The sequence below is a fragment of the Macaca nemestrina genome, chromosome 5 (genome assembly GCF_043159975.1).
Source record: "Macaca nemestrina isolate mMacNem1 chromosome 5, mMacNem.hap1, whole genome shotgun sequence".
Classification (NCBI taxonomy): Eukaryota; Metazoa; Chordata; class Mammalia; order Primates; family Cercopithecidae; genus Macaca; species Macaca nemestrina.
Window position 1 is genome coordinate 115,429,229 of NC_092129.1, and position 24,663 is coordinate 115,453,891.

The window sequence follows — 24,663 nt, forward strand, 5'->3', positions numbered from 1 at the left end:
GACCTCATTAACATACTAAAGCACACATAGACCAGTGCCGCGACTGTTCTGTGAACACCTGTATTTGGTGTAAAAGTCGGTGGCACCACAATTCCAAGAAATCTTCACCTTTTTCCAGGAATCTTCCAGAATATTCCACCTCTTGGTTATAGAAACCCATAAAGGTAGAAGCCCTAAACTCCACTGAGTCACTCTCTCTTGAGTATGCCCACACTCCCCTTTCTTGAATGTGTACTTTTCTTTTTTTTTTTTGAGACAGGGTCTCGCTCTGTCACCCAGGCTGGAGTGCAGTGGCACAATCTTGGCTCACTACAACCTCTGCCTCCCGGTTCAAGTGATTCTCCTGCCTCAGCCTCCCAAGTAGCTGGGATTACACGCTTACGCCACCACGCCCAGCTAATTTTTGTAATTTTAGTAGAGATGGGGTTTCGCCATGGTGGCCAGCTGGTCTCGAACTCCTGACCTCAGGTGATCGACCCTCCTCGGTCTCTCAAAGTGCTGGGATTACAGGCATCGAATGTGTACTTTTCACTTTGCAATAAATCTCGGTACTTTCACTAGTTTCTGACTTGTCCTCGAATTCCTTCCCAGAATGGTATCAAGAGCCTGGACATCAGCTGGAGTTAAGGTCCCACCAGCGTTTGGGGATCTCCCGCAGCCCACCAGTATCAAAAGTATTATTATCTCCAACTTACACATAAAGATATTGAAGCACAGAGAAGTTAAATAAATTATCCAAGGTCACATAGGTAGTTAAGAAGTAGAGTCAGAATTTGAACCCAAATAATTGGGTAAGTAATTAAGTAACTGACTCCAAGTTAAAGATTTTCTGTTACTATTGTGGCCTTCTCAAACTATAATGCATTATTTAACTCGCATGTTAAAAACCACTAACCCCTAGCACACAGCAACACAATCATTTTTAAAAAATTATTTTATTTATGTGTGCATTTTATAAGCAACTGATTAATTTAAACTGAAAAATGATGAAGGCCTACAGCTCTAAGAATCATTTCTAGGCTGGGCAAGGTGGCTCATGCCTGCAATCCCAGCACTTTGGGAGGCTGAGGCAGGTGGATCACCTGAGTTCAGGAGTTCAAGACCAGCCTGGTTAACATGATGAAACCTTGTCTCTGCTAAAAATACAAAAATTAGCCAGGTGTGATGGTGGGTGCCTGTAATCCCAGCTACTCAGGAGGCTGAGGCAAGAGAATTGCTTGAACCTGGGGGGCAGAGGTTGCAGTGAGCTGGGATAGTGCCACTCCACTCCAGCCTGTGTGACAGAGAAAGACTCTGTCTCAAAAAAAAAAAAAAAAAAAGTCAAGAATCATTTCTATATTCATTAAACTAACATATGTTAATGAAAGAATACTTTTCCTTTCCTAATTTTTTTTTTTTTTTGAGACGGAGTTTCACTCTTGTTGCTCAGACTGGAGTGCAATGGTGCGATCTCAGCTCACCGCAACCTCCACCTCCTGAGTTCAAGCCATTCTCCTGCCTCAGCCTCCAGAGTAGCTGGGATTACAGGCGCACGCCACCACATCTGGCTAATTTTGTATTTTTAGTAGAGGCAAGATTTCTCCATATTGGTCAAGCTGGTCTCCCTTTCCTAATTTATAGCAGCATATTTTCTTCCAAAGCCATCATATATATATTTAAACACATTATGGAAACTCACAACATAAAGGATATAAAGAAAGAAAATGATCAGAAATAAGTTAATTCAGATGTACATATTCAGAAAACAAAATTGAGGTTAAAGAAGATGCGACTTAAAAATCAATACAGCGTCCTTTTCGTTCCCAATCTCCATATCGGGTAGGTTCTGGGCCCCTGGGTCCACCTTTTTCTTTGGTCACTGGATTAACATCATCTGGAAATTCTAAGGAAAATGAGATGTAAATAAAGCAGTTAATGGAGGCAGGAAAGGCCTTATAGTCAATCTTATTTTATTTATTTATTTATTATTTATTTTTTTTTTTGAGACAGAGTCTCCCTCTGTCGCCCAGGCTGGATTGCAGTGGCATGATCTGGGCTCACCGCAACCTCTGCCTTCTGGGTTCAAGTGATTTTTCTGCCTTAGCTTCCTGAGTAGCTGGGATTACACACACATGCCACCATGCCCAGCTAATTTTTGTATTTTTAGTAGAGACGGGGTTTCACCATGTTGGCCAGGCTGGTCTCAAACTCCTGACCTCAAGTGTTCCGCCCGCCTGGGGCTCCCAAAGTGCTGGGATTACAGGCGTAAGCCACCAAGTCTGACTATGGTCAATTTTAAAGACAGGGTTGCATGATAGGCTAGATCTTAGTAACCTGGTTACCATGCAGTCTTTAAATGAACTGTAAATGTGATTCTTTTTCCTGAGTTTGAGAAGAGAATACAGAGTACAAATTCATAAGACTTGAAAGGTCTTGAAATAAGACTACTTTGAAGGAATCACTTTGACTTAATGCCACAGTTTTCTGACCAGTAAAATGGGGAGAACAATCATACTTCCCTCACTGTGTTGATAATTAAACAAGGTAATGCATGTAAAGGGTTTAGTGTGGTGCCAGGTACATAGGAATGTCAATTAATCTTAGCTAGAGAATTACTGTTCCTCATCATAGGGTTTTGGCTTCAGCAACTGGTTGGCTGGTACTGTAATTTATAATCAATAATAGTAATTATTATTCTTAATACTATGTGTTCATAGTAGGAATCCCTGTCACAAGCCAGGCTCAATTCTCAGCACTTTATGTATGCTAATCCATTTAATCTTCCTAACAATCCTATGGGACAAGAACAATTATTGTTCCAACTTTATAGACGAAGAAAATGAGCCACAAAGGGTTAAGAAAGTTGCTCCATATCACACAGCTTCTACGTGATAAAACTGAGTTTGAATTCAGACATCCTGGCTGCAGTCTTGCTCTCAGCCCATACACTGTACTGTTCTGTATATGGAAAAAACAGGAGAGGAACCAACTATTAGAGCCCTAATTCTTTGTTTTGTTTTGTTTTTTTGAGATGGAGTCTAGCTCTCTTGTCCAGCTGGAGTAGTGGAGTGGTGTGATCTCAGCTCACTGCAGTCTCTGCCTCCTGGGTTCAAGCAATTCTCCTTCCTTAGCCTCCTGAGTAGCTGGGACTATAGGTGCGCACCACTATGCCTGGCTAATAATTGTACTTTTAGTAGAGATGGCGTTTTACTATGTTGGCCAGGCTGGTCTCAAACTCCTGACCCCAAATGATCCACCCACCTCGGCCTCCCAAAGTGCTGGGATTACAGGTGTGAACCACCGCACCTAACCCCTAATTCTTTGTGTGTGTGTGTGTGTGTGTGTGTGTGTGTGTGTGATGGAGTTTCACTCTTATTGCCCAGGCTGGAGTGCAATGGCACAATCTCGGCTCACCGCAACCTCCGCCTCCAAAGTTCAAGTGATTCTCCTGCCTCAGCCTCTCGAGTAGGTGAGATTACAGGTGTGCACCACCATGACCAGCTAATTTTTTGTATTTTTAGTAGAGACGGGGGTTTTACTTTGTTGGCCAGGCTGGTTTTGAACTCCTGACCTCAGGTGATCCACCCACCTCAGCCTCCCCAAGTGCTGGGGTTACAGGCGTGAGCCACTGCGCCCAGCCGCCTGGCCCCTAATTCTTAAACTGTATCTATTTATTTATTTATCGTGGCCACCCTCCCAACACATCCCATTCCTTCCCAGATTTACATTATCTTCAGCAATGATCACTAATTTCATATATTTTTAAAATGTACTTTGATTATTGTCTGTCTCTCCCACTAAAATGTTAAGCCTCATTACGGTATAATTTTTTTGTGTGTTTTATCCATTGCTGTTTCAGTGTTTGGCTCACAGAGGATACTTAACACGTATCATATGAATGAATGAAAAGATTTATTCTTATCCTCATGGCAACCCTGTGGGCAGACAGTTTCATTCATTTATTCCACTATTACTCTGCCAGGCCCTATGCTAGGTAAAGGCAGGGTGAGGATACAGTAGTGACCGTGCAATAGAAGGCCCCTTCCCTCATAGGGCTCACAGAGTACTGAAGTAGGCAAAACAACAACAACAACGATAAAAGGCAAACACATACATACAAGAATAACAAACTGGCAAGGCTTGAAAGGAAAAGTGCAAAGTGCCTATCATCTCAGTTTCTTTTCATAATGGCATTCTAAGGCAGGTGTTAGGAGGAAACCGAAACCCAGAGAGTAGAAGCCTCTGAGAGCTCCAGTTCAAACCCAGATCTGCTTTATCCAAACCCCATGGTTACTTAGGTCTCGCTTATATTCAATCCCTAGAGAAGTCAGTTATACTCCTGAGACACAGACCAAAAGGCAACTAGACTTTTGGGGGCATAGGTGTCACATTCCCTCAAGGTGGGTATTCTCTGCTGAGGTTGTCACCGTAGCTACTCATAGATGTTTAAACCTGTTCCACTGAGGAAGCACATTGCTTGGCCTCTGGGAGAAGGTGTGGGGACCAAGGAAAAGCTTCCCCCTTGCCCTCTGAAGGATTGCCAAAAATCAACTGACAAAAGACAGATTACTAGAAGAAAAGGTATACGGCTTTTATTTTATCCTGCATAGCACGGGGGAACTGCAGGAGAATGATTACCCAAACTGTATCTGTTTAGAAAACTAAAGGAGCTTCACTAAAATCATAAAGCCCCTCTCTGGGCAAAAGAAAAAGGATACAGAATTTACCCTGAAAATTTTTCAAATATTCATTCTTTTATTCTTGTTATATTGTGAATAAACTGTCCCCTATACCCATCATCATTCTGTTTTCAAAAGAAGTCCATGCTTTACTGCAATGCAAGTTGGCTTTTTCCTACTCTATGAATTCCCCTGAAGGCCTCTCTAATGGAAGTTCTTCTTTCTCCCATATCTCTGTGGCTCACTGGATGTCTTAGCTTGAGCTGCCATAACAAAATACCATAGACTAGGTGGAGTAAGCAACAGAAACTTATTTTCTCACAGCTCTGGAGGCTGGTAGGCTGAAGTCAGGGTGCTAGCGTGGTTGGTTCTCATGAGGGCTTTCTTCCTGGCTTACAGATGGTCACTTCTTGCTGTGTCCTCATGTGGCAGAGACAGACAGACAGCAAGCTCTCTGGCATCTCTTCTTATAAGGGCACTATTCCCACCATGAGGAGATTCCCACCAGCTTTATTAAAGTATTGTCTGCTTATAATAAAATTCACCCATTTTAAGTACACAGTTCAATGAGTTTTAACAAATGTTTACAGTCATGTAAATGGCACAAAGTATAAAACATTTCCATCCCTTAAAGAGTTACCCTCCTCTCATGATCTAAACCTAATTATCTCCCAAAGGCCCTATCTCCAAATACCATCACCTGGGGGGTTAGAGCTCCAACAGATGAATTCAGGGGAACATAATTCAGTCCACAGCACTGGGGAAGAAAGAACAGGTCAAGATGTCCCTGCTCCTCACTGCTATTTCCAGCCTCTCATTCTAACGCCACAGCTCTACAGCCTTTCCTTTTTGGAATTCTATACCATTTACTTGTCCAGTGCTCTTCTCCAGTCTTATAATAAACTCAAAGATTCTTCTGTCTTCTCGGATGGGATCAATATCTGGTTCATAGTTTCATCTCCCTCTCCCCATCATCCCTAATATCAACATCCACGTTAGTAAATCATCACACATCGAGGCCACAGAGGTCACCAATCTCTTTCCTGATGACTTTCACATCTACTTCTGCTGTCCACTGGACTTTTTTGAGTGTGTTCCTTTTCCAAATCCCACACTCTTTTGAGCACTCTTCTTTCTGACCACACCTTCGTATCTTTCCATGTCTCTTCTTCCTCACATTTGTTTAACCTAATTTTTGCCCTTATAATAGCCTACCGTTTTCTGAGACTTTTTGTTCTCACCATTACCACCCTGGTTCCTGCTCTCAGTGTCCCATTTTAGAACTAATGCAACAGAAACCCTCTTCCACATTATACTAAGTGAAAGGAACCAGACACCAAAGACTGCATATTGTAGAGTTTCATTTATATGAAATCCTAGAAAAAGCAAAACTACAGTGATAGAGAACAGATCAATGGTTGCTGGGAGGAGGTGGGGAGAGGATGAACTGGCTTGTGCCTCTTTAGGGGATGGAACTATTTTACACTTTGTGTGGTTTCCATGGCTGTAAACATTTGTTAAAACACACTAGCCGGGCGCAGTGGCTCACGCCTGTAATCCTAACACTTTGGGAAGCCGAGGTGGGCGGATCACAAGGTCAGGAGTTTGAGACCAGCCTGGCTAACATGGTGAAACCCCATCTCTACTAAAAATACAAAAATTAACTGGGCGTGGTGGCAGGTACCTGTAATCCTAGCTACTCAGGAGGCTGAGGCAGGAGACTCGCTTGAACCCGGGAGGCAGAGGTTGCAGTGAGCCGAGATTACACCACTGCACTCCAGCCTGGGCAACATAGCAAGACTCCCCCATCTCAAAAACAAAAACAAAAACAACAACAAAAAAAACCTCACTCAACTGTATATTTAACATGGGTGAATTTTATTATATGCAGACTATATTTAATAAAGCTAATTAAAACAACCTCTATCCAAATACATTTCCTCACTGCTCACTGCATAAAGCCCTTACACTGTAACCTGGGAGTTCAGGCCCTCCCAGATTTGAGCCAAACCTGCGTGTCTAGCTTTATATACAATTAATCCAAGCCTGTCCAACCCACGATCCATGGGTTGCATGTGGCCCAGGATGGCTTTGAATGTGGCCCAACACAAATTCGTAAACTTTCTTAAAATGTTGAGTTGTTTTGTGTGATTTTTAAAAATTTTATTATTTTTTATTTATTTTTAATTTTTTTTGTTTAGCTCATCAGCTATTGTTAGTGCATTTTATGTGTGGCCTAAGACAATTCTTCTTCCAACGCGGCCCAAAGAAGCCAAAAGATTGGACACCCCTGTATTAATCGAATATACGTATAATTTATGTTGAAGCCAAAGAAGCCCATTAGCTGTGTCTTGTAAGTGTTAATGTTCTGCAGCCTCTTTCTCTTTGACCATAGCTTTCTCCAGTTATTTTGAAACGTCTCCTCACAACACCTTATCTACTTATAAAAATTTTACTTTTCCAGCTTGGCATGGTGGCTTACACCTGTAACCCCAGCACTTTGGGAGGCCAAGGCAGGTGGATCACCTGAGGTCAGGAGTTCAAGACCAGCCTGACCAACATGGTGAAACCCCTTCTCTACTAAAAATACACAAATTAGCCAGGCGTGGTGGCAGGAGCCTGTAGTCCCAGCTACTTAGGAGGCTGAGGCAGGAGAATCGCTTGAACCCGGGAGGCGGAGGTTGCAGTGAGCTGAGATCGCACCACTGTCCTCCAGCCTGGGTGACAGAGCGAGACTCCAACTCAAAAAGACAAAAAATTATTTTTCCTTAGACCCCAGCTCAAAAGTTATCTTTTTTGTCAACTTTTCTCTGATCTTTTTGTGTACCTCTCATGCTAGTTACCACATGATGTCCTGTTCATCGTTATTTACATTATCTCATCTTCCTTTCTTATTCATCTTTATATCAAGCAGGATGCCTAGCTACAAACATTTTCCTTTATGGTTTTAACAATGAAATCTACTCTTTTCAAAGAGACAACCTACATAGTTTTCTTAGAATAAAGTACGTACTAGAGGCAGGGAGACAAGACTAGAAGGAAGGAAAGAAGGAAGCAGAGAGGCTTGTTAGGAGACCAGCGGAGCTAGAGACAGCTTGAATTTGGGCCTTACTGGTAGAAAGAGTAAGAGGGAATAAATTTGAGAGATGTTAAAAGGGTAGAAGCAACAGGTCTTTGTTAGTGATCAGTCACAGGAGACAGGAAGAGGCAGGAGTGAAAGATTATCCCCAGATTTCGGGCTTGGGTGACTTGGTAGATGGGGTGGACTAGAATCCAGAAGGAAGAGGAGGATATGAGGCCCGGTGTGTGGGAGGGCTGAAGGTGAGTTTTAGAAATACTAATTTTGAGACTTCTGGAATATCCAAAGAAAGATATTCAGGAGGCAAATGGAGACAGGAGAGTGATGCTCAGGAAACAGGTGTGATTGGAGGTAAAAATGTATGAATCACCAACACACAGGTAATACTTAAAATCATTTTAAGCCGGGCGTGGTGGCTCATGCCTGTAATCTCAGCACTTTGGGAGGCTGAGGTGGGAAGATCGTTTGAGCCCCGGAGTTCAAGACCAGCCTGGGCAACGTAGTGAGACTGTCTCTTAAAAAAAAAAAAAAATAGAAAAATTAGCCAGGTTCATGCCGGTAGCCCCAGTTACAGGAGAGGCTGAGTAGTGAAGCCCAGGAGGTTGAGGGTGCAGTGAGCTGTGACAGTGCCACTGCACTTCAGCCTGGGTGACAGAGTGAGACTCTGCCTCAATCACTCAAATCATTTTAGGGAAATATGAAATCTCCCTAGGAATGCTTAGGGGGCTAAGAACAGAGGCCCGGCAAATACCCACATCTAGGTGTTGGGGAGAGACAGAAGAGCTCAAAAAGGAGCCCAGGAAGAGATTAATGAAGAAATAGGGTGAGAAACTAAAGAAAGCATACCAGGAATGGTGGCTCACACTTGTAATCCCAGCACTTTGGGAGGCCGAGGCAGAAGGACTGCTTGAGCCCAGGAGTTGAGGCCAGCCTGGGTAACATGGCAAGACCTCATCTCTACAAAAAAAATTTTTTTTAATTAGGTGAGCATGGGGTTATGTGCCTGTGGTCTCAGTTACTCAGGAGACTGAGACAGGAGGATAGTTTGAACTAGGAAGGTTAAGGCTGCAGTGAGCCATGTATTCATGCCACTGCACTTTAGCCTGGGCAACAGAGCAAGACCCTGTCTCAACAAAACAAAACAAAACAAAACAAAACAACACACACACACATACAAACACAAAAAAATGAAACTAAGGAAAGCATAATGGAAATCAAGGCAGGAGATTTCCAGAAGCAATAGTTAACACTGTCAAAGGTTGTGGATTGTTCAAATAAAACAAGGATTGAAGAGCACCTGCTGTATTTGGTGATGTTTGTCAGAAGTTTCTAAGGGATGGTAGGTTCAACATGAACTTGAGTGATACAAGACTTAGTTGAATGCCTACCATTGTGTCAAATAGATGATTAGCTTTTGAAATGTGCTGGTTTTTGCTTTCTATTTTTTTATTGTGGTAAAATAAATATAACATAATATTTCTCATTTAACCATTTGTAAGTGTACAATTTGGTAGTATTAAATACATTCACTGCCAGGCGCAGTGGCTCATGCCTGTAATCCCAGCACTTTGGGAGGCTGAGATGGGTTGGTCACTTGAGGTCAGGAGTTCAAGACCAGCCTGGCCAACATGGTGAAATCCCATCTCTACTAAAAACACAACAATGAGCCACTGTAGTGGCGTGCCTGTAATCCCAGCTACTTGGGAGGCTGAGACAGGAGTATTACATGAACCTGGGAGGCGGAGGTTGCAGTGAGTCGAGATTGTGCCACTGCACTCCAGCCTAGGTGAAAGAGCAAGACTCTATCTCAAAAACAAAAACAACAACAAAAATACATTCACAGGGTTGTACAACCATCACCACTATCTATAACTAAAATGTTTTCATCATCCCCACAATGAACTCTGTACCCACTAAACAATGACTTCCCTCTTAGTCCCCGGAGTCCCTGATCACCTCTATTCTACTTTCCGGCTCTATGAATTTGCCTATTCTAGGTACCTTATATAAGTGGAATCATATATTTGCTCTTCTGGGTCCAGCTTATTTCACTAAACATAATTTTTTCAAGGTCCATCCATGTTGTAGCATATATTACAATGTAATTGCTTTTTATGACTGAGTTTTCCACTGTATGTATATGCTACCTTTTGTTTAACCAGTCATTTGTTCATGAACACTGGGTTGTTTCCACCTTTTGGCTACTGTTAATAATACTATGAACAAAGTTACAGCAATATCTGTTCAAGTCCCTGCTTTCAATTGCTTTAGGTACACACCTAAGAGCGGAATTGCTGGGTCAAACGGTAGTTCTATGTTCGATTTTTTGAGGAATGGCCATACTGTTTTCCACAGCGGCTGCAACGTTTTACATTCCCACCAGAAATGCGTGAGGGTTTCAATTTCTCCACATCCTTCCCAACACTTGTTATTTTCCATTTTTTTCTATTATAACCATCCTGGTGGGTATGAAGTAGTATCTCATAGTTTTGATTTGCATTTCCCTAATGATAATGATACTGATGTTGAGCATCTTTTCATGTGTTTGTTGGCCATTTGTACATTTCTATACCTTCTCTGGAGAAATGTCTACTCAAGTACTTTGCTATTTTTTATTTTTATTTTTTGTAGATTACTGGAGTTCTACAGACATACATGTAATATACACATATTATATATTTGTTATTTATCATACCTCATTATTCATATAGCAAAACATGTAAGTTGAGACTCAAGTGCTTTGCTATTTTTGACTTTTTGTTGAGTTATTGGAGTTCTTTATATATATAATATGTATACATTATATATATAAAGTGGTTATATTTATTATACCTCATTATTCACATAAGATCTTCTTTGATACAAATAACATAATCTTCTTTGATACAAATAACATCATTTATTTGTATCAAAGAAGGTCTCAACATATATTTTGTTATGTGAATAACGAGGTATAATAAAACAAACACAATCAAATACCTGTCAGAGTCTTGAAAATCTTTTTTATTAAGAAACCTACATGTGTTGATGGATGGTGATTTTACTCATTGTTGAAATATGCTTTATTACTACAGAATTTAAGCAATAACATATTTCTTTTCTTTCACTCATTTTCTCAATAAGTAAAACACTTTCCTTGATACTTCAAAAACTGAGAGGTGCTTTATTATGCTTACTTTCCAGTGGTTCTTTCTCTAAATGGGAATCCTCTGGTGCATCAAAACGACCTTCTGGTAACTTTGGCTTCTTAAGGGACTGTTTGACAAGTTCAGACTTTCCTCCTTGAGAAGAACTTGTTTTCCTCAGAGAATGACACAAAAGGGGTGATCCTAGAAGAGTGGAGATAATAGAAAATTAGGAGCTTTTCATTTATTCCACTTTAAACATTTATAAAATTTTGTTTATTTGTTTTTAGTTCATACATTCACATTTCTCAAAGTTCAAAAAGTACCAAAGGATGTAGAGTGAAAATTCTTCCTTCCTGTCCAGCCATTTCCCTTTCTGGAAGACCACCAGTTTGAAAAGAAGGGCTATGAAATAAATTAGTTAATCATTATCAATATTGTAGAAACTTATATTAAAACATTAATTCCTATCTAAAGCAATGCCAAAAAACCAGGAGTTCAAATATTAAGAGTAACTTAGTACAAACTTTTCAATGACAATATTTAGTATTCAAATCTCTAAAAGTCAGAAGTGGCTACATTTAAATCCTAATCAAGGTCCTCTTTTTCTGTCAACTAAAATTTTAAGAATACATCAAGTTGGGCACAGTGGCATGCACCTGTAGTCTCAATTACGCAGGAGGCTGAAGAGGGAGGACTGCTTCAGCCCAGGAGCTCAATTCTAGTCTGGGTAACATAGTGAGACCATGTCTCTAAAAATACATTGTTTTATGGGGGAAAGAAGTCCCTATTTGATAAATGGTGCTGGGATAGTTGGCAACTATGTGCAAAGCAATGAAACTGAAACCCTATTTGTCACCACATACAAAAATTAACTCGAGATGGATTAAAAATTTAAATGTAAGACCTCAAACTGTAAGAATCCTAGAAGAAAACCTAGGAAACACTATTCTGGACATTGGTCTTGGGAAATAATTTATGACTAAGTCCTCAAAAGCAACTGCAACAACAACAACAAAAAATTGACAAATGGGACCTAATTAAACTAAAAAGCTTTTGTAGAGCAAAAGAAACTATCAACAGAGTAAACATACAACCTACAGAATGAGAGAAAATATTTGCAAACTACACATCTGAGAAAAGTCTCATATCCGGAATCTATAAGGAGCTTAAACAACTCAACAAGCAAACAACAACCGCACTAAAAAACGGACAACAGACATGAAGAGACACTTCTCAAAAGAAGACATACAAGCGGCCAACAAACATATTTAAAAATGCTCCACATCACGAATTAGTAGATAAATGCAAATTGAAATCATGGGAGACCATGTCATATCAGTCAGAATGGCTATTATTAAAAAGTTAAAAAACAACAGATGCTGGTGAGGCTGTAGAGAAGAGGGAATGCGTATATACAGCTAGTGGGAATGTATCTTAGTTCAGCCACTGTGGAAAATAGTTTGGAGATTTCTCAAAGTACTTAAGGCAAAACTATCACTTGACCCAGCAATCCTGTTACTGGGGATATACCCAAAATAAAACTACTCATTTTTCACACCAAAAAGACACATGCACTTGCATGTTCACTGCAGCACTATTCACAATAGCAAAGACACAGAATCAACCTAGGTGCTCCTCAGTGGTGGACTGGATAAAGAAAATGTGGTACATATATACCATGGAATACTATGCAACCATAAAAATAATGAAATCATGTCCTTTGCTGCAACATGGATGCAGCTGGAGGCCATTATCCTAAGTGAACTAATGCAGGAACAGAAAACCAAATATTGCATATTCTTACACATAATTTTCTAATTCTACAGAGTGAAACACTGGATACTCAGGAACATAAGGCAACAATAGAAACTGGGTACTACTGTGGGGGAGGGAAGAAGGGGATGCAAGGGTTGAAAAACTAACTTTTGGGTACTATTCTCATTATCTGTGATGGGATCATTCATATCCCAAATCTCAGCATCACACATAAACCCAGGTAACAAACCTGCACATGTATCCCCTGAATCTAAAATAAAACTTCGGATTTTAAAATGTACTGGGTGTCTGCAATGTGTAAATGAGATCATTTTCTCTCTAGTTTCTAAAGAGAGTTGAACTTTCAGTGCTATGAAAGTTATACAAACCCTCACCGAGATAATATTCATAAGGGAAAAACCACAGGGAAAAAAGTGAGCTCAGTGTTAGGGGTTTTCAGCTTCCTAAAGAAATTGCTTTAGAAGCAGACAAATTTGGGTACAAGCTCCAGCTACACCCCTGTGGCAAGAATAATGGCCTCAAAGATAATCAGAATCCAATACCCAGAATCTGTGAACAGGTTTGGTTACATGGTGAAGAATTTTGGTAGCAGACAGAATTAAGGTGGCTAATCAGATGACCTTAAAATAGGGAGATTATCCAGGATTATAGGGTGGGTCAATGTAACCACAAGGGTCCTTTAAAAGGGAAGAGAGGTTGGAAGACAGACCAGACCCGATGCTGTAGGCTTTGAAGATGGAGGAAGGGGGCAAGCCAAGGAATGTTGGCAGCCTCTAGAAGCTAAAAGAGAGAAGGAAATGGATGCAGCTTCTAGAAGGAACACAGCCCTGTTAACTGCCTGGTTCCAGCTCAGTGCAACCCCTTCCAGACTCCTGATCTCCAAAACTGTAAAATGTGTTAAGCCACTAAATTTGTGGTAATATGTTATAGCAGCAATAAGAAACAAATGCAATCACTTACTAGGTGTTGGATGTTGGTCAAGTTACCCTTTCTGTTTCCTTTCCTCTGAATAGAAAAATCACAGTACCTATCACATGAGATTGCTGAATAAATGGGACAATTTATGCATTTAGTATAGTGACAAACAGTATTTATTGTTATTTCGATGGAATATCTGTAAGCCCTTGACAGCATTACATATGTTTTTTCATTACACATATTTTTCTCATATTCTAGTCATCACTACATAACCCAACCTCGTTTAAAGAAATAGACACAAACACATGCATACAAGTGGTTAAGATAAATGAATAGGTGTATGTCTGTGTATGTGTACACATTGAGTAAGTGCATCAATAACTTGAGCTTAACTCTGGGATGCATAAGTTAATTTGCGTAAGGGTTTCTGGTGAAGGACAGAAAACTGGATCTTGGGGAAAGCAAGGAGTAGCAAAGTGTAAGTTGGAGAAATTGGTCCCTAATATGACTTTGCAGACTTCTGAAAGACTTTATCTGTAGAAAGAGGGTTTACAAGGAAAAGTTGAAAGACAAGTTTTCTCAAGGAACTCTGAGGCCATTGGAAACACAAGCAGAACTATTTTTGTAGTCAGGTAACAGTGTGACAGAACACAGGGGAAGATAATGCCCCTCATTTCTGTACAGTACAATATAAGATGGGACACAGTGCTCCTTAGTACCTACAGGCTTTACAGCTTTGGACACAAGCGTGTGCACATAAGTCTGCCGGGGGTGTTGGTAATGAAGCATATACATGTAGCTTTAAAGGCAGACCATAAGAAACGAGGGCGTGTCAGATGAGGAGTTAAGCCCAAGGACCACTCCTGTTAACTCTGCCTATTAAATAGTAGGTGTTGAGCAATAGTAACTGTATTCATGTTAATATTGCATTTTGGCTATCAGCAGACTTCTGACTACCTCGACTACATGGGAAATAGCTGACAAACTTAAAACAAAAGGCTCTTTTAACAACATCAGGAAATAACAACCACAAAGCCCATGTCTTCTACTTCAAGGGGTGGTTTGACTTTATCCAAACCTAGTTAGAATTGTGCTTACATGGACATAACAGACAAGAAGAAAACCTTCTAAAAGAAGAAATAATAAAAGCAAAAGAATGACTCTCTCTCTCTCTCTCTCTCTCACACACACACACACACACACACACACACAACACACAACCCAAAACTTTTCTCTGGTACTTTGACAAATCAGAAATGCCAAAACTCTACAGTCATAAAATACCTAAAAAGGTAAAACAAAACCAAACCCCCTCTAAATCAGAGATAGAACCTTTATGAAAGTAAATAATGATAAACTGCAAAGACAGTCCAGTGAGGTAAACACAAAGTGAAACGGCTACACTTCTTGTGTCTTTCTTTTTTGAGACAGAGACAAAAAAAATTAGCCACCAAACCCAGCTAAGTTTTTGTATTTTCAGTAGAGACGGAGTTTCACCATGTTGACCAAGCTGGTCTTTTTTTTTTTTTTTTTTTTTTTTTTTTTTTCAGAGTCTCACTCTGTGCCCCAGGCGGCTGGAGTGCAGTGGCATTATCTCAGCTCATTGCAACCTCTGTTTCCAGGGTTCAAGGGATTCTTGTGCCTCAGCCTCCCAAGTAGATGGGATTACAGGCACCCACCAATACACCAAGCTAATTTTTGTATTTTTAGTGGAGACGGGGTTTCGCCATGTTGGCCAGGCTGGTATCAAACTCCTGACCTCAAGTGATCCGCCTGCTTTGGTCTCCTAAAGTACTGGGATTACAGGCGTGAGCCATAGTGCCCAGCCTTCTTGTGTCTTTCTTGCCTAGAGCTTGGGATATAGAGCTTTCAGGACAGCAGGGAGATGACAGTCTCTTAAACCCAAGCAAACAGAAAGCGTATTAGAGGCCAGGACTCAGGGAGGCTCACAGACTGAGATAAGAAAGTGAACCAGAAGATTTTTGTTGTTTTTTGAAACAGGGTCTTGCTCTATTGCCCAGTCTTGAGTGTAGTGGCACAATCATGGCTCATGGTAGCCTTGATCTCCTGGGCTCAGCCTCAGCCTGCCTCAGCCTCCTCAGTAGCTGGGACTACAGCGACGCATCACCATGCTAATTTTATTTTTCGTAGAGATGGGCTCACCATGTTGCCAGGCTGGTCTTGAACTCCCGAACTCAAGCAATCCTCCTGCCTCGCAAGTGCTAGGATTACGCGTGTGAGCCACCACACCCAGTTGAAAGATTTAAAACATAGATAAAAACCACCTGGGGGATTTTGTTAAAATGCAGATTCTGAGTAGTTCTAGGTGGCATTTGTGATTCTTGCATTTTAACAAGCTTCCAGGTGATGATTATGCTGCTATTCCAAATAGCAAGGAACTAGAAGACAGTTAAGGAAGGAAAAGTATCTACTTTAACCTTGGTTCTGAGTGAAGATGTGAAAAAAAGAAGCCCCTCTGAGATTTTGAAGCCACTGGCTGACCCACACCTGTGTTTAGGCTTAACTACACACTAGCTGCATCTTCCAAAAATCCCTAAGCATCTTTTTTGTTTTTTTGAGATGGAATCTTTTTCTGCCACCCAGGCTGGAGTGCAGTGGTGTGCCCTTAGCTCACTGCAACCTCCGCCTCCTGGGTTCAAGTGATTCTCCTACCTCAGCCTCCTGAGTAGCTGGGATTATAGGCGTGTGCCACCACACCCAGCTAATTTTTGTGTTTTTAGTAGACAGGGTTTCACCATATAGGCCAGGCTGGTCTCAAACTCCTGACCTCAGGTGATCCACCCACCTTGGCCTCCCAATGTGCTCGGAGTACAGGCGTAAGCCACCGCACCTGGCCAAAATTTTTTAATTTATTATTTTATATTCTGAATCCTGTATACAAAATCTTTATTGTCCCACTGTTCCATTATACATTGATTCTACTGACTTGTTTGTGATGGCTTTGTTTCCTTGAATGTTTTTCTGGGATTCTCTCTGTGAGAATTCCATGAGACATATGTGGAGAGTTATTTTTCTTGAGAGGATTTGCATCTGCAAATCCGTGCCCACCAGCCTAATCATTTTTCATTGTCTCTTTTTGCTTACTTATTTTTGGCTTTGCAAAAGTTTTTGTAGGCCAGGCACAGTGGCTCACACCTGTAATTCCAGCACTTTGGGAGGCTGACGCAGGCAGATTACTTGAGGTCAGGAGTTCCAGACCAGCCTATCCAACAAGATGAAACCCCACCTCTACTAAAAATACAAAAAATTACCTGGGCTTGGTGGCTGGCACCTGTAATCCCAGCTACTTGGGAGGCTGAGGCAAGACAATTGCTTGAACCAGGGGACAGAGGTTGCAGTGAGTGAGATCACGCCACTGCACTCCAGCCCAGGCGACAGAGCAAGACTCTGTATCAAAAAAGAAAAAAGAAAAGAAAAAGAAAGAGAAAAAAGAAAAATGATTAGGCCAAAAAAAAAAAAAAAAAAAAAAAAAACAAGAAAGAAAGAAGAGAAAAACACGGAAATTCAGAAAAACAAATCTAAAACTAAATAAAAAGGCCAAATAGCTGGCCGGGCATTGTGGCTCACACCTGTAATCCTAGCAATTTGGGAGGCAGAGGCAGGTGGATTACCTGAGGTCAGAGGTTCAAGACCAGCCTGGCCAATCTGATGAAACTGTATCTGTACTTGAAATACAAAAATTAGTTGGGTGTGGTGGCGGGTGCCTGCAATCCCAGCTACGCGGGAGGCTGAGGCAGGAGAATCACTTGAACCCAGGAGGCAGAGTTTGCAGTGAGCCAAGAATGCGTCACTGCACTCCAGCTTGGGCAACAGAGTGAGATTCCACCTCAAAAAAAAAAGAAAAAAAGAAAGAAAAAGGCCAAATAGCTGAATAAATACAATTGGAAAGAGAATTTATGATCTGGAATAAAGTTTCAAAGAAATTATACAGAAAAAAGCACAGAGACAAATAAATAAAAATAATGAAAGATTAGCTGGGCACGACTGCATGACAGTGGTGCCTATAGTCTTAGCTACTCGGCAGGAGGCTGAAGTGGGAGTACGGCTTGTGTTCTGGAGATCAAGGGTGTAATGAGCTATGACTGCTCCACTGCTCTCTATCCTGGGTGACAGGTCAAGGCTCTGTCTCAGAAAAAAGTAAAAAGTGTTCCCAGAAGTAAAGTGGGACATAAGAATAGAGAGAAAATGCTTTTATATATAGACTATACAAAAGATTAGTAGCATATGCTTTATAGGTTTATCAAAATCAAATCCCACCCAACATACCTGTGCATGCAGGTGCACACACACACAGACCCAAGAGTCTGAACAGAGGAATGTAATTATATCAGTAATTATAATAAGGGTAAAGAGACTATCAGTGCAAAACAACAAAAAACCCAATACAAACAAACCAGAAACCAGCCATATGCTGTTTATGTGAGACGCACTATTTGCATGTTAAAAAAAAAAAAAAAATCAGCCGGGCGTGGTGGCTCATGCCTGTAATCCCAGCACTTTGGAAGGCCGAGGTGGGCGGATCACGAGGTCAGGAGATCGAGACCATCCTGGCTAACACGGTGAAACCCCGACTCTCCTAAAAACACAAAAAATTAGCCGGGCATGGTGGCGGGCACCTGTAGTCCCAGCTACTCAGGAGGCTGAGGCAGGAGAATGGTGTGAACCCGGGAGGCGGAGCTTGCAGTGAGCGGAGATCTCGCCACTGCACTCCAGCCTGGGCGACAGAGCAAGAATCTGTCTCAAAACAAAACAAAACAAAAACCACGGAAAATGGAAAAATAAGATAATAAGAAAAAAATGAATAAAAGATAACAATTTACAACGTAAAAATAATTTTCAATATATTCTTCATTTTTTAATTGATAAATATTACATACATGTATGGTGTACAGCATGTTTAAAAATATGTATATATTGTGAAATAGCTACATTAAGCTAACATATGCTTTAACTCACATACCTATCAATTATTTGTGATGAGAAAATTTAAAATCTACTCTCAGCAATTTTCAAGTATACATTGATATTAACCATAGTCACCACGTTGTACAAGAAATATCCTTTGCATAACTTATAACAAAGAAGATCAACAATAAACAAAGGTTGGTGCTCTGAAAAGACTGAAAGTGTTCCAGCTTGGCCAGCAAGGCGAAACCTCGTCTCTACTAAAAACACAAAAATTAGCCAGACGTGGTGGTGCGCACCTGTAATCCCAGCTAGGAGGCTGAGGCAGGAGAACTGCTAGAACCCGGGAGGTGGAGGTTGTGGTTAAGCAAGATCACACCACTGCGCTCCAGCCTGGGCGACAGAGCAAGACTCTGTCTCAAAAACAAAAACAAAAAAGACCAAAAAAGACTAAAAGTGTTGTAAAGCCTTTGGTAAGGTTACTATAAAAAAACAAGAGAAGGCAAAATAAATAATATGAGAAAAAGAGAGCACATAATTATATGGAGAGCAGAAAATTTTGAAAAAATACCAGAAACTTTATGCCTATACATTGAAACAATACAAAATGAAAACCTTTCCAGAAAAAGTTAACTTACCAAAGCCAACTTAGGAGAGGAAACCTGATAAATACAGCAATAACCATTGTAGAAGTTAAACAAGTAATTTAGTCTTCCCTCGAAGAGAAGAGCAGGTCCAGACAGTTTTGCAGGTGAGGTGCAACAAACCCTCAAGGAACAGATAATTCCAATCTTAAACAAAATCTAACAAAGAAGGGAAACGGGTAAGTAGAATCCTCAATACATTGTATGAGGCTAGAATAACCTTTTTTTTTTTTTTTTTTTGAGACGGAGTCTCGCTCTGTTGCCCAGGTTGGAGTGCACTGGCCCGATGTCGGCTCACTACAACCTCCGCCTCCCGGGTTCACACCATTCTCCTGCCTCAGTCTCCCAAGCAGCTGGGACTACAGGCACCCGCCACCATGCCCGGCTACTTTTTTTTGTGTGTGTATTTTTAGTAGAGACAGGGTTTCACCGTGTTAGGCAGGATGGTCTCGATCTCCTGACCTCATGATCCGCCCGCCTTGGCCTTCCAAAGTGCTGGGATGACAGGCGTGAGCCACCGTGCCCGGCCTTAGAATAACCTTCATACTAAAACCAGGGAAAGCTGGGCGCGGTGGCTCACGCCTGTAATGCCAGCACTTTGGGAGGCCAAGGCCAGCGTATCACGAGGTCAGAAGTTCGAGATCGGCCTGGCCAAGATATGGTGAAACCTCCTCTCTACCAAAAACACAAAAATTAGCCGGGTGTGGTGGCATGCGCCTGTAATCCCAGCTACTCGGGAGGCTGAGGCAGAAAAATCACTTGAACCCTGGAGGCAGGGGTTTCAGTGTATAAGAGAAGAAAATTACACGCCAATTTTTTTTTTTTTTTTTTTTTTTTTTTTTTTTTTTTTGAGGCGGAGTCTCGCTCTGTCGCCCAGGCTGGAGTGCAGTGGCCTGATCTCGGCTCACTGCAAGCTCCGCCTCCCGGGTTCCCGCCATTCTCCTGCCTCAGCCTCCCGAGTAGCTGGGACTACAGGCGCCGCCACCACGCCCGGCTAATTTTTTTGTATTTTTAGTGGAGACGGGGTTTCACTGTGTTAGCCAGGATGGTCTCCATCTCCTGACCTCGTGATCCGCCCGTCTCGGCCTCCCAAAGTGCTGGGATTACAGGCTTGAGCCACCGCGCCCGGCCTACACGCCAATTTCTAAAAAAAAATATAAGCACAACAAATACATTATATTAAAAAATATAATCACTATGATCCTTTGGAATATTTTCTAGGAATGCAAGTGATTCACTATTAGAAAAATCTGTAACTTACCACCTCAACAGATTAAAGCAGAAAATGATAAACGCCTCAGTAAGATGAAGAAAAATCAATTCAGTAAACTTCAAGATTTACTCATCATTAAAAAACAAATACAAATACATAAACAAAAACAAAACAAAATCGCAAAACTCTACATAGAAAGTGACTTCCTTAACCTGAAAAGGGTATAACTGCAGCTACTACCACATCTTTTTTTTCATGTTCCATGAAATTTTATTTCACAAAGGCTTGGACTCTGAAGACCCACAGTTACGGATCACTAAATCCAGTAAGTAAATGTAAATCCAAAATAAAGAGTTTTAGCAAAAAAATAAGAAGGTGATTGTTTTGTTTAAAAGAACAGAGTTATTTGGGAGATAGCTAGAACTGTTCCCTGAGGATTCATTTATAAAACATGCTTTAAGAGTTATTAGGAGATGGTGACTTAAAAAAAAATATAGCAGTTTTATCTAAATGACTGCAATATCACACCTTAATGATAAAATACAAATGCATTCCCTTTATAATCATAAACAAGATAAGTATGCTTGCTGTCATCACTTCTAGTCAACATAGTGCTGGAAATCTGAGCAAGGAAAGAAAAACAAAAGAAAAAGATATAAGGATTAGACAGGGAGGGCAGGGGGCACGGTGGCTCACGCCTGTAATCCCAGCACTTTGAGAGGCTGAGGCGGTTGGATCACTTGGCTAACGTGGCAAAACCCCATCTCTATAAAAAATATAAAAATTAGCCAGGCATGGTGGCGCACACCAGTAATCCCAGCTACTCGGGAGGCTGAGGCAGGAGAATCACTTGATCCCAGGAGGTGGAGGTTGCAGTGAGCAGAGACTGTGCCACTGCACTCCAGCCTGGGTGACACAGCAAGACCCCTTCTCAAAAAAAAGGATTAGACAGGGAGAAACTAGACTGTCACCATTTGCAGATGATATGAATGTCTACGCAGCAAAGTCCCCAAAATATGCAAAGTAAATTACTTAAATTAATAAGGTAATTTAGATACAAAATCATTAAGCATCAGGTTTCTATACGTAAACAATAGTCAGAAAATAATAAGATTTATTACAAAGTTATGGTTATAGTTATCAAGACAGTATCAGCACAGGAATAGACAAATAGGTCAATGGGACTGAAAAAAGAGCCAATAAATAAACGTATGCATATATGTATAAGTAAACTTGATTTATGATGGCTGACATTATATCATTAGGGGAAAGGTCCTATAAATACATGAATCTGGGACAAGTGTTTGACATGAAAAAAAAGAAAAATGGGTTCCTGCCTCACACCATACACAAAAATCAATTCCTGGTAGAATAAAGGCTTAAATGTGAAAAGCAAAACTATAAATTTTTTTTTTTTTTTGAGACGGAGTCTTGCTTCATCACCCAGACTGGAGTGCAGTGTCCGGATCTCAGTTCGCTGCAAGCTCCGTCTCCCGGGTTTACGCCATTCTCCTGCCTCAGCCTTCCGAGTAGCTGGGACTACAGGCGCCCGCCACCTCGCCCGGCTAGTTTTTTGTATTTTTTAGTAGAGACGGGGTTTCACCGTGTTAGCCAGGATGGTCTCGATCTCCTGACCTCGTGATCCGCCCATCTCGGCCTCCCAAAGTGCTGGGAATACAGGCTTGAGCCACCGCGCCCGGCCAAAACTATAAATTTTTAAGAAGAAAATATAGGAGACTATGTCTATGACTTTAGAGCACAAAAGGGTTTCTTAGACAAGACCATAAGGCAGTAACAATAAACAAAAGGACCAAAACAAAATTTTACAGATAAAATTATAAACATGTTTATTAAAAGATACCTTTTATATCGAAGCTGCATGATTGTACATGCAGACCCATTATTCTATTCTGCCTAGTAGTGATAGAAACAAACCACAAATTGAGATATTTGACACCTACATAACTAAAAAAGGTTTAGCATACAAATACTTGTAAAGAATATAAATAAGAATCTGTTAAGAAAAAAGGCCAGGCGCGGTGGCTCATGCCTGTAATGCCAGCACTTTGGTAGGCCAAGGTGGGTAGATCACCTGTGGTCATGGCAAAACCCTGTCTCTACCAAAAATACAAAAAATTAGCTGGGCGTGGTGGCGGGCGCCTGTAATATCAGCTATTTGGGAGGCTGAGGCAGGAGAATCGTTTGAACTCGGGAAGCAGATGTTGCAGTGAGCTGAAATCTTGCCGTTGCACTCCAGCCTAGGCAACAAGGGCGAAACTCCGTCTCAAAAAAAAAAAAAAAAAAAAAGGAAAAGAAAAGAGAAAAAGGTGTTTCACAAAATGTTGATATTTGAAAAGATGTTTTACTTCTTTAATCAGAGAAAAGCAAAATCACAATGAGGTGTCATTTCATCACCCTGTAGGCAGCCAAAAATAAAAAACTTAGACAAAATTAAGTTTTCGCAAGTTTGTGGAACAACACGAACTCTAATACACTGCTGGTAGAAGTGAAAATTGCTATAGAATTAGAAAATGCCGTTACACCTTGGCATCATGTTGTAAAATTGAAAAGACCTACACCATACTCCAGGAATTCCATTCCTTCCACTAATGCACAAGTAAGGTACACAAGAATGTGTAGCAGCCAATCCTGGTGTTTCTAGAATTACTCAAATGTCCTTTGAGAAGGGCATTGGAAAATGTATCATAGGTTCACACAGTTGAATGAATAACTACAACCTCATACATCAATGTGGATCAATCACAAAACACAGTGTTAGCTGAAAAAAAAAATCAACAATATGAAACCATTTCTACGAAGATTTAAAACACCGTTGCGCAGGTGTATCAGGAAGCAGCACATAGAGACCTCCTTGGCAATGGAGACTATTTCTTAAATTGGAGGATGAGTTCATAGATGCTGGTTGTGCTTTCCAGCTTCCATGTGTGCTACATACATATATATGTGTGTGTGTGTATATGTATGGAATACTTCATAATTGTTTAAAACTAGTTAACGGGAGACGTTGAATGAACCCTACAAAATTTTAACTTTATTACCTTGAGGTTTGGATAATGTGGGACTTTCACTTTCTGTATTACTCATTTCTGGACTATTTAAAACTTATACAATTATGTAAAATGTTTGTATTTGGGGGAAATGATTGCTCAAAGGAAAACAAATTGCATAGAAATCCGGAGCCATTTATTATGAGGGCAATAATTATTGTTTTCAACTTGCATAACTTCTCCAGGTGTCACAAGTTAAAATTGTGTTTTGCATAGTCTGGGCTGCTAACTGAATCATCTTGAGAAAAATTTCCAACCACAATGGGTTTAAAAATATTGGTTTTACTGAAAGCATGAATGCTTTTTCTGTACGAACAATTCCTGGCTTCATCTAATTTACGTTATACTTATTTGCCTTTGGCTCACTTCTGCACTTTTCCCCGTTTTTAAAAGATAAACTGTAAACTGCCACAAATCCTGGACCAGGCGCGCGGATTCCTGTAAATAATGATATAAATAAATAAGTAAATCAACGACTCCTATTCCCAAAAGGCCTTCTTTTCCATTTTTCTCAGGGGCATCAAAGTGCAGTGTGCCCTGCGAGCTCCCACAGGAACGACCCGGAACGTCTGTGGTCCTGCTGGGCCACCGCGTGCCCGGCAGGAAGCGGACGTCCGGGCGGGGGTAAGGGCATTAGCGATCTTCTCGCTCTAGTCCCACCCGAGACCCCAGGCGCTGCAAGGACCTGCCCAGGCCACGGGGTGGGCATCTGGGCGGGAGAAGCTGGGCAGCGCCTGGCGCCACCGAACGTCCGGGACACACGCGGCTTCCTCCGCTGGAGGGTCTTCTCTCCGCGCCTGGGCCTTCACGACCCCTCCCGCGACCTTGGCCCCGAGGCCAGGTGCTTACTTGCCGCTCTCCACGCAGTGGCCGAGACCCGGCTAAGCAACCCGGGAAGCCTCGATAGGGTCATGGCGCCGACTCCCTGAGCCTCCGCGCAGGCGCAAAGCAGTAGGGGGAGGAGCAGGCGGCAGGATCCGGAGCCTTCCTGCGGGGGCTGGGCCTCCGTGGCCGGCTTTAGAAAAGGAGTTAGAGTCATTCCTAGGCTCTTTCGCCAAGAAAGACTCAAGCTACCTTGAACCCCGTATTAAAACGCCAAATCCTTGCTGAAATTAGAAGAGGGAATAATTACGTTCATGCCTGTCAGTCTAAGCCGAAAGGTCCCGTGGAAGATCCCTTTTATAGTTTACAAAGATTGAGCGCCTTTTACTCTCTTACATAAAATGCTTCTTTTACCTAATTCTCCCTGTTTT

At 41.4% G+C, this 24,663-nt stretch overlaps 1 protein-coding gene across 1 annotated transcript; it reads right to left on the reverse strand.

Annotated features, from left to right (window-relative positions):
• Positions 1-1,714: 1,714 nt before the first annotated feature.
• Positions 1,715-24,367, reverse strand: LOC105479480 (succinate dehydrogenase complex assembly factor 4). The gene is made up of 3 exons (XM_011737467.2): positions 24,260-24,367; positions 10,914-11,066; positions 1,715-1,882 (listed from the first exon to the last, which is right to left on the reverse strand). The coding sequence occupies exons 1-3, from the start codon at positions 24,321-24,323 to the stop codon at positions 1,773-1,775; spliced, it is 327 nt and encodes a 108-aa protein (XP_011735769.1). The 5' UTR covers positions 24,324-24,367; the 3' UTR covers positions 1,715-1,772.
• Positions 24,368-24,663: the final 296 nt, after the last annotated feature.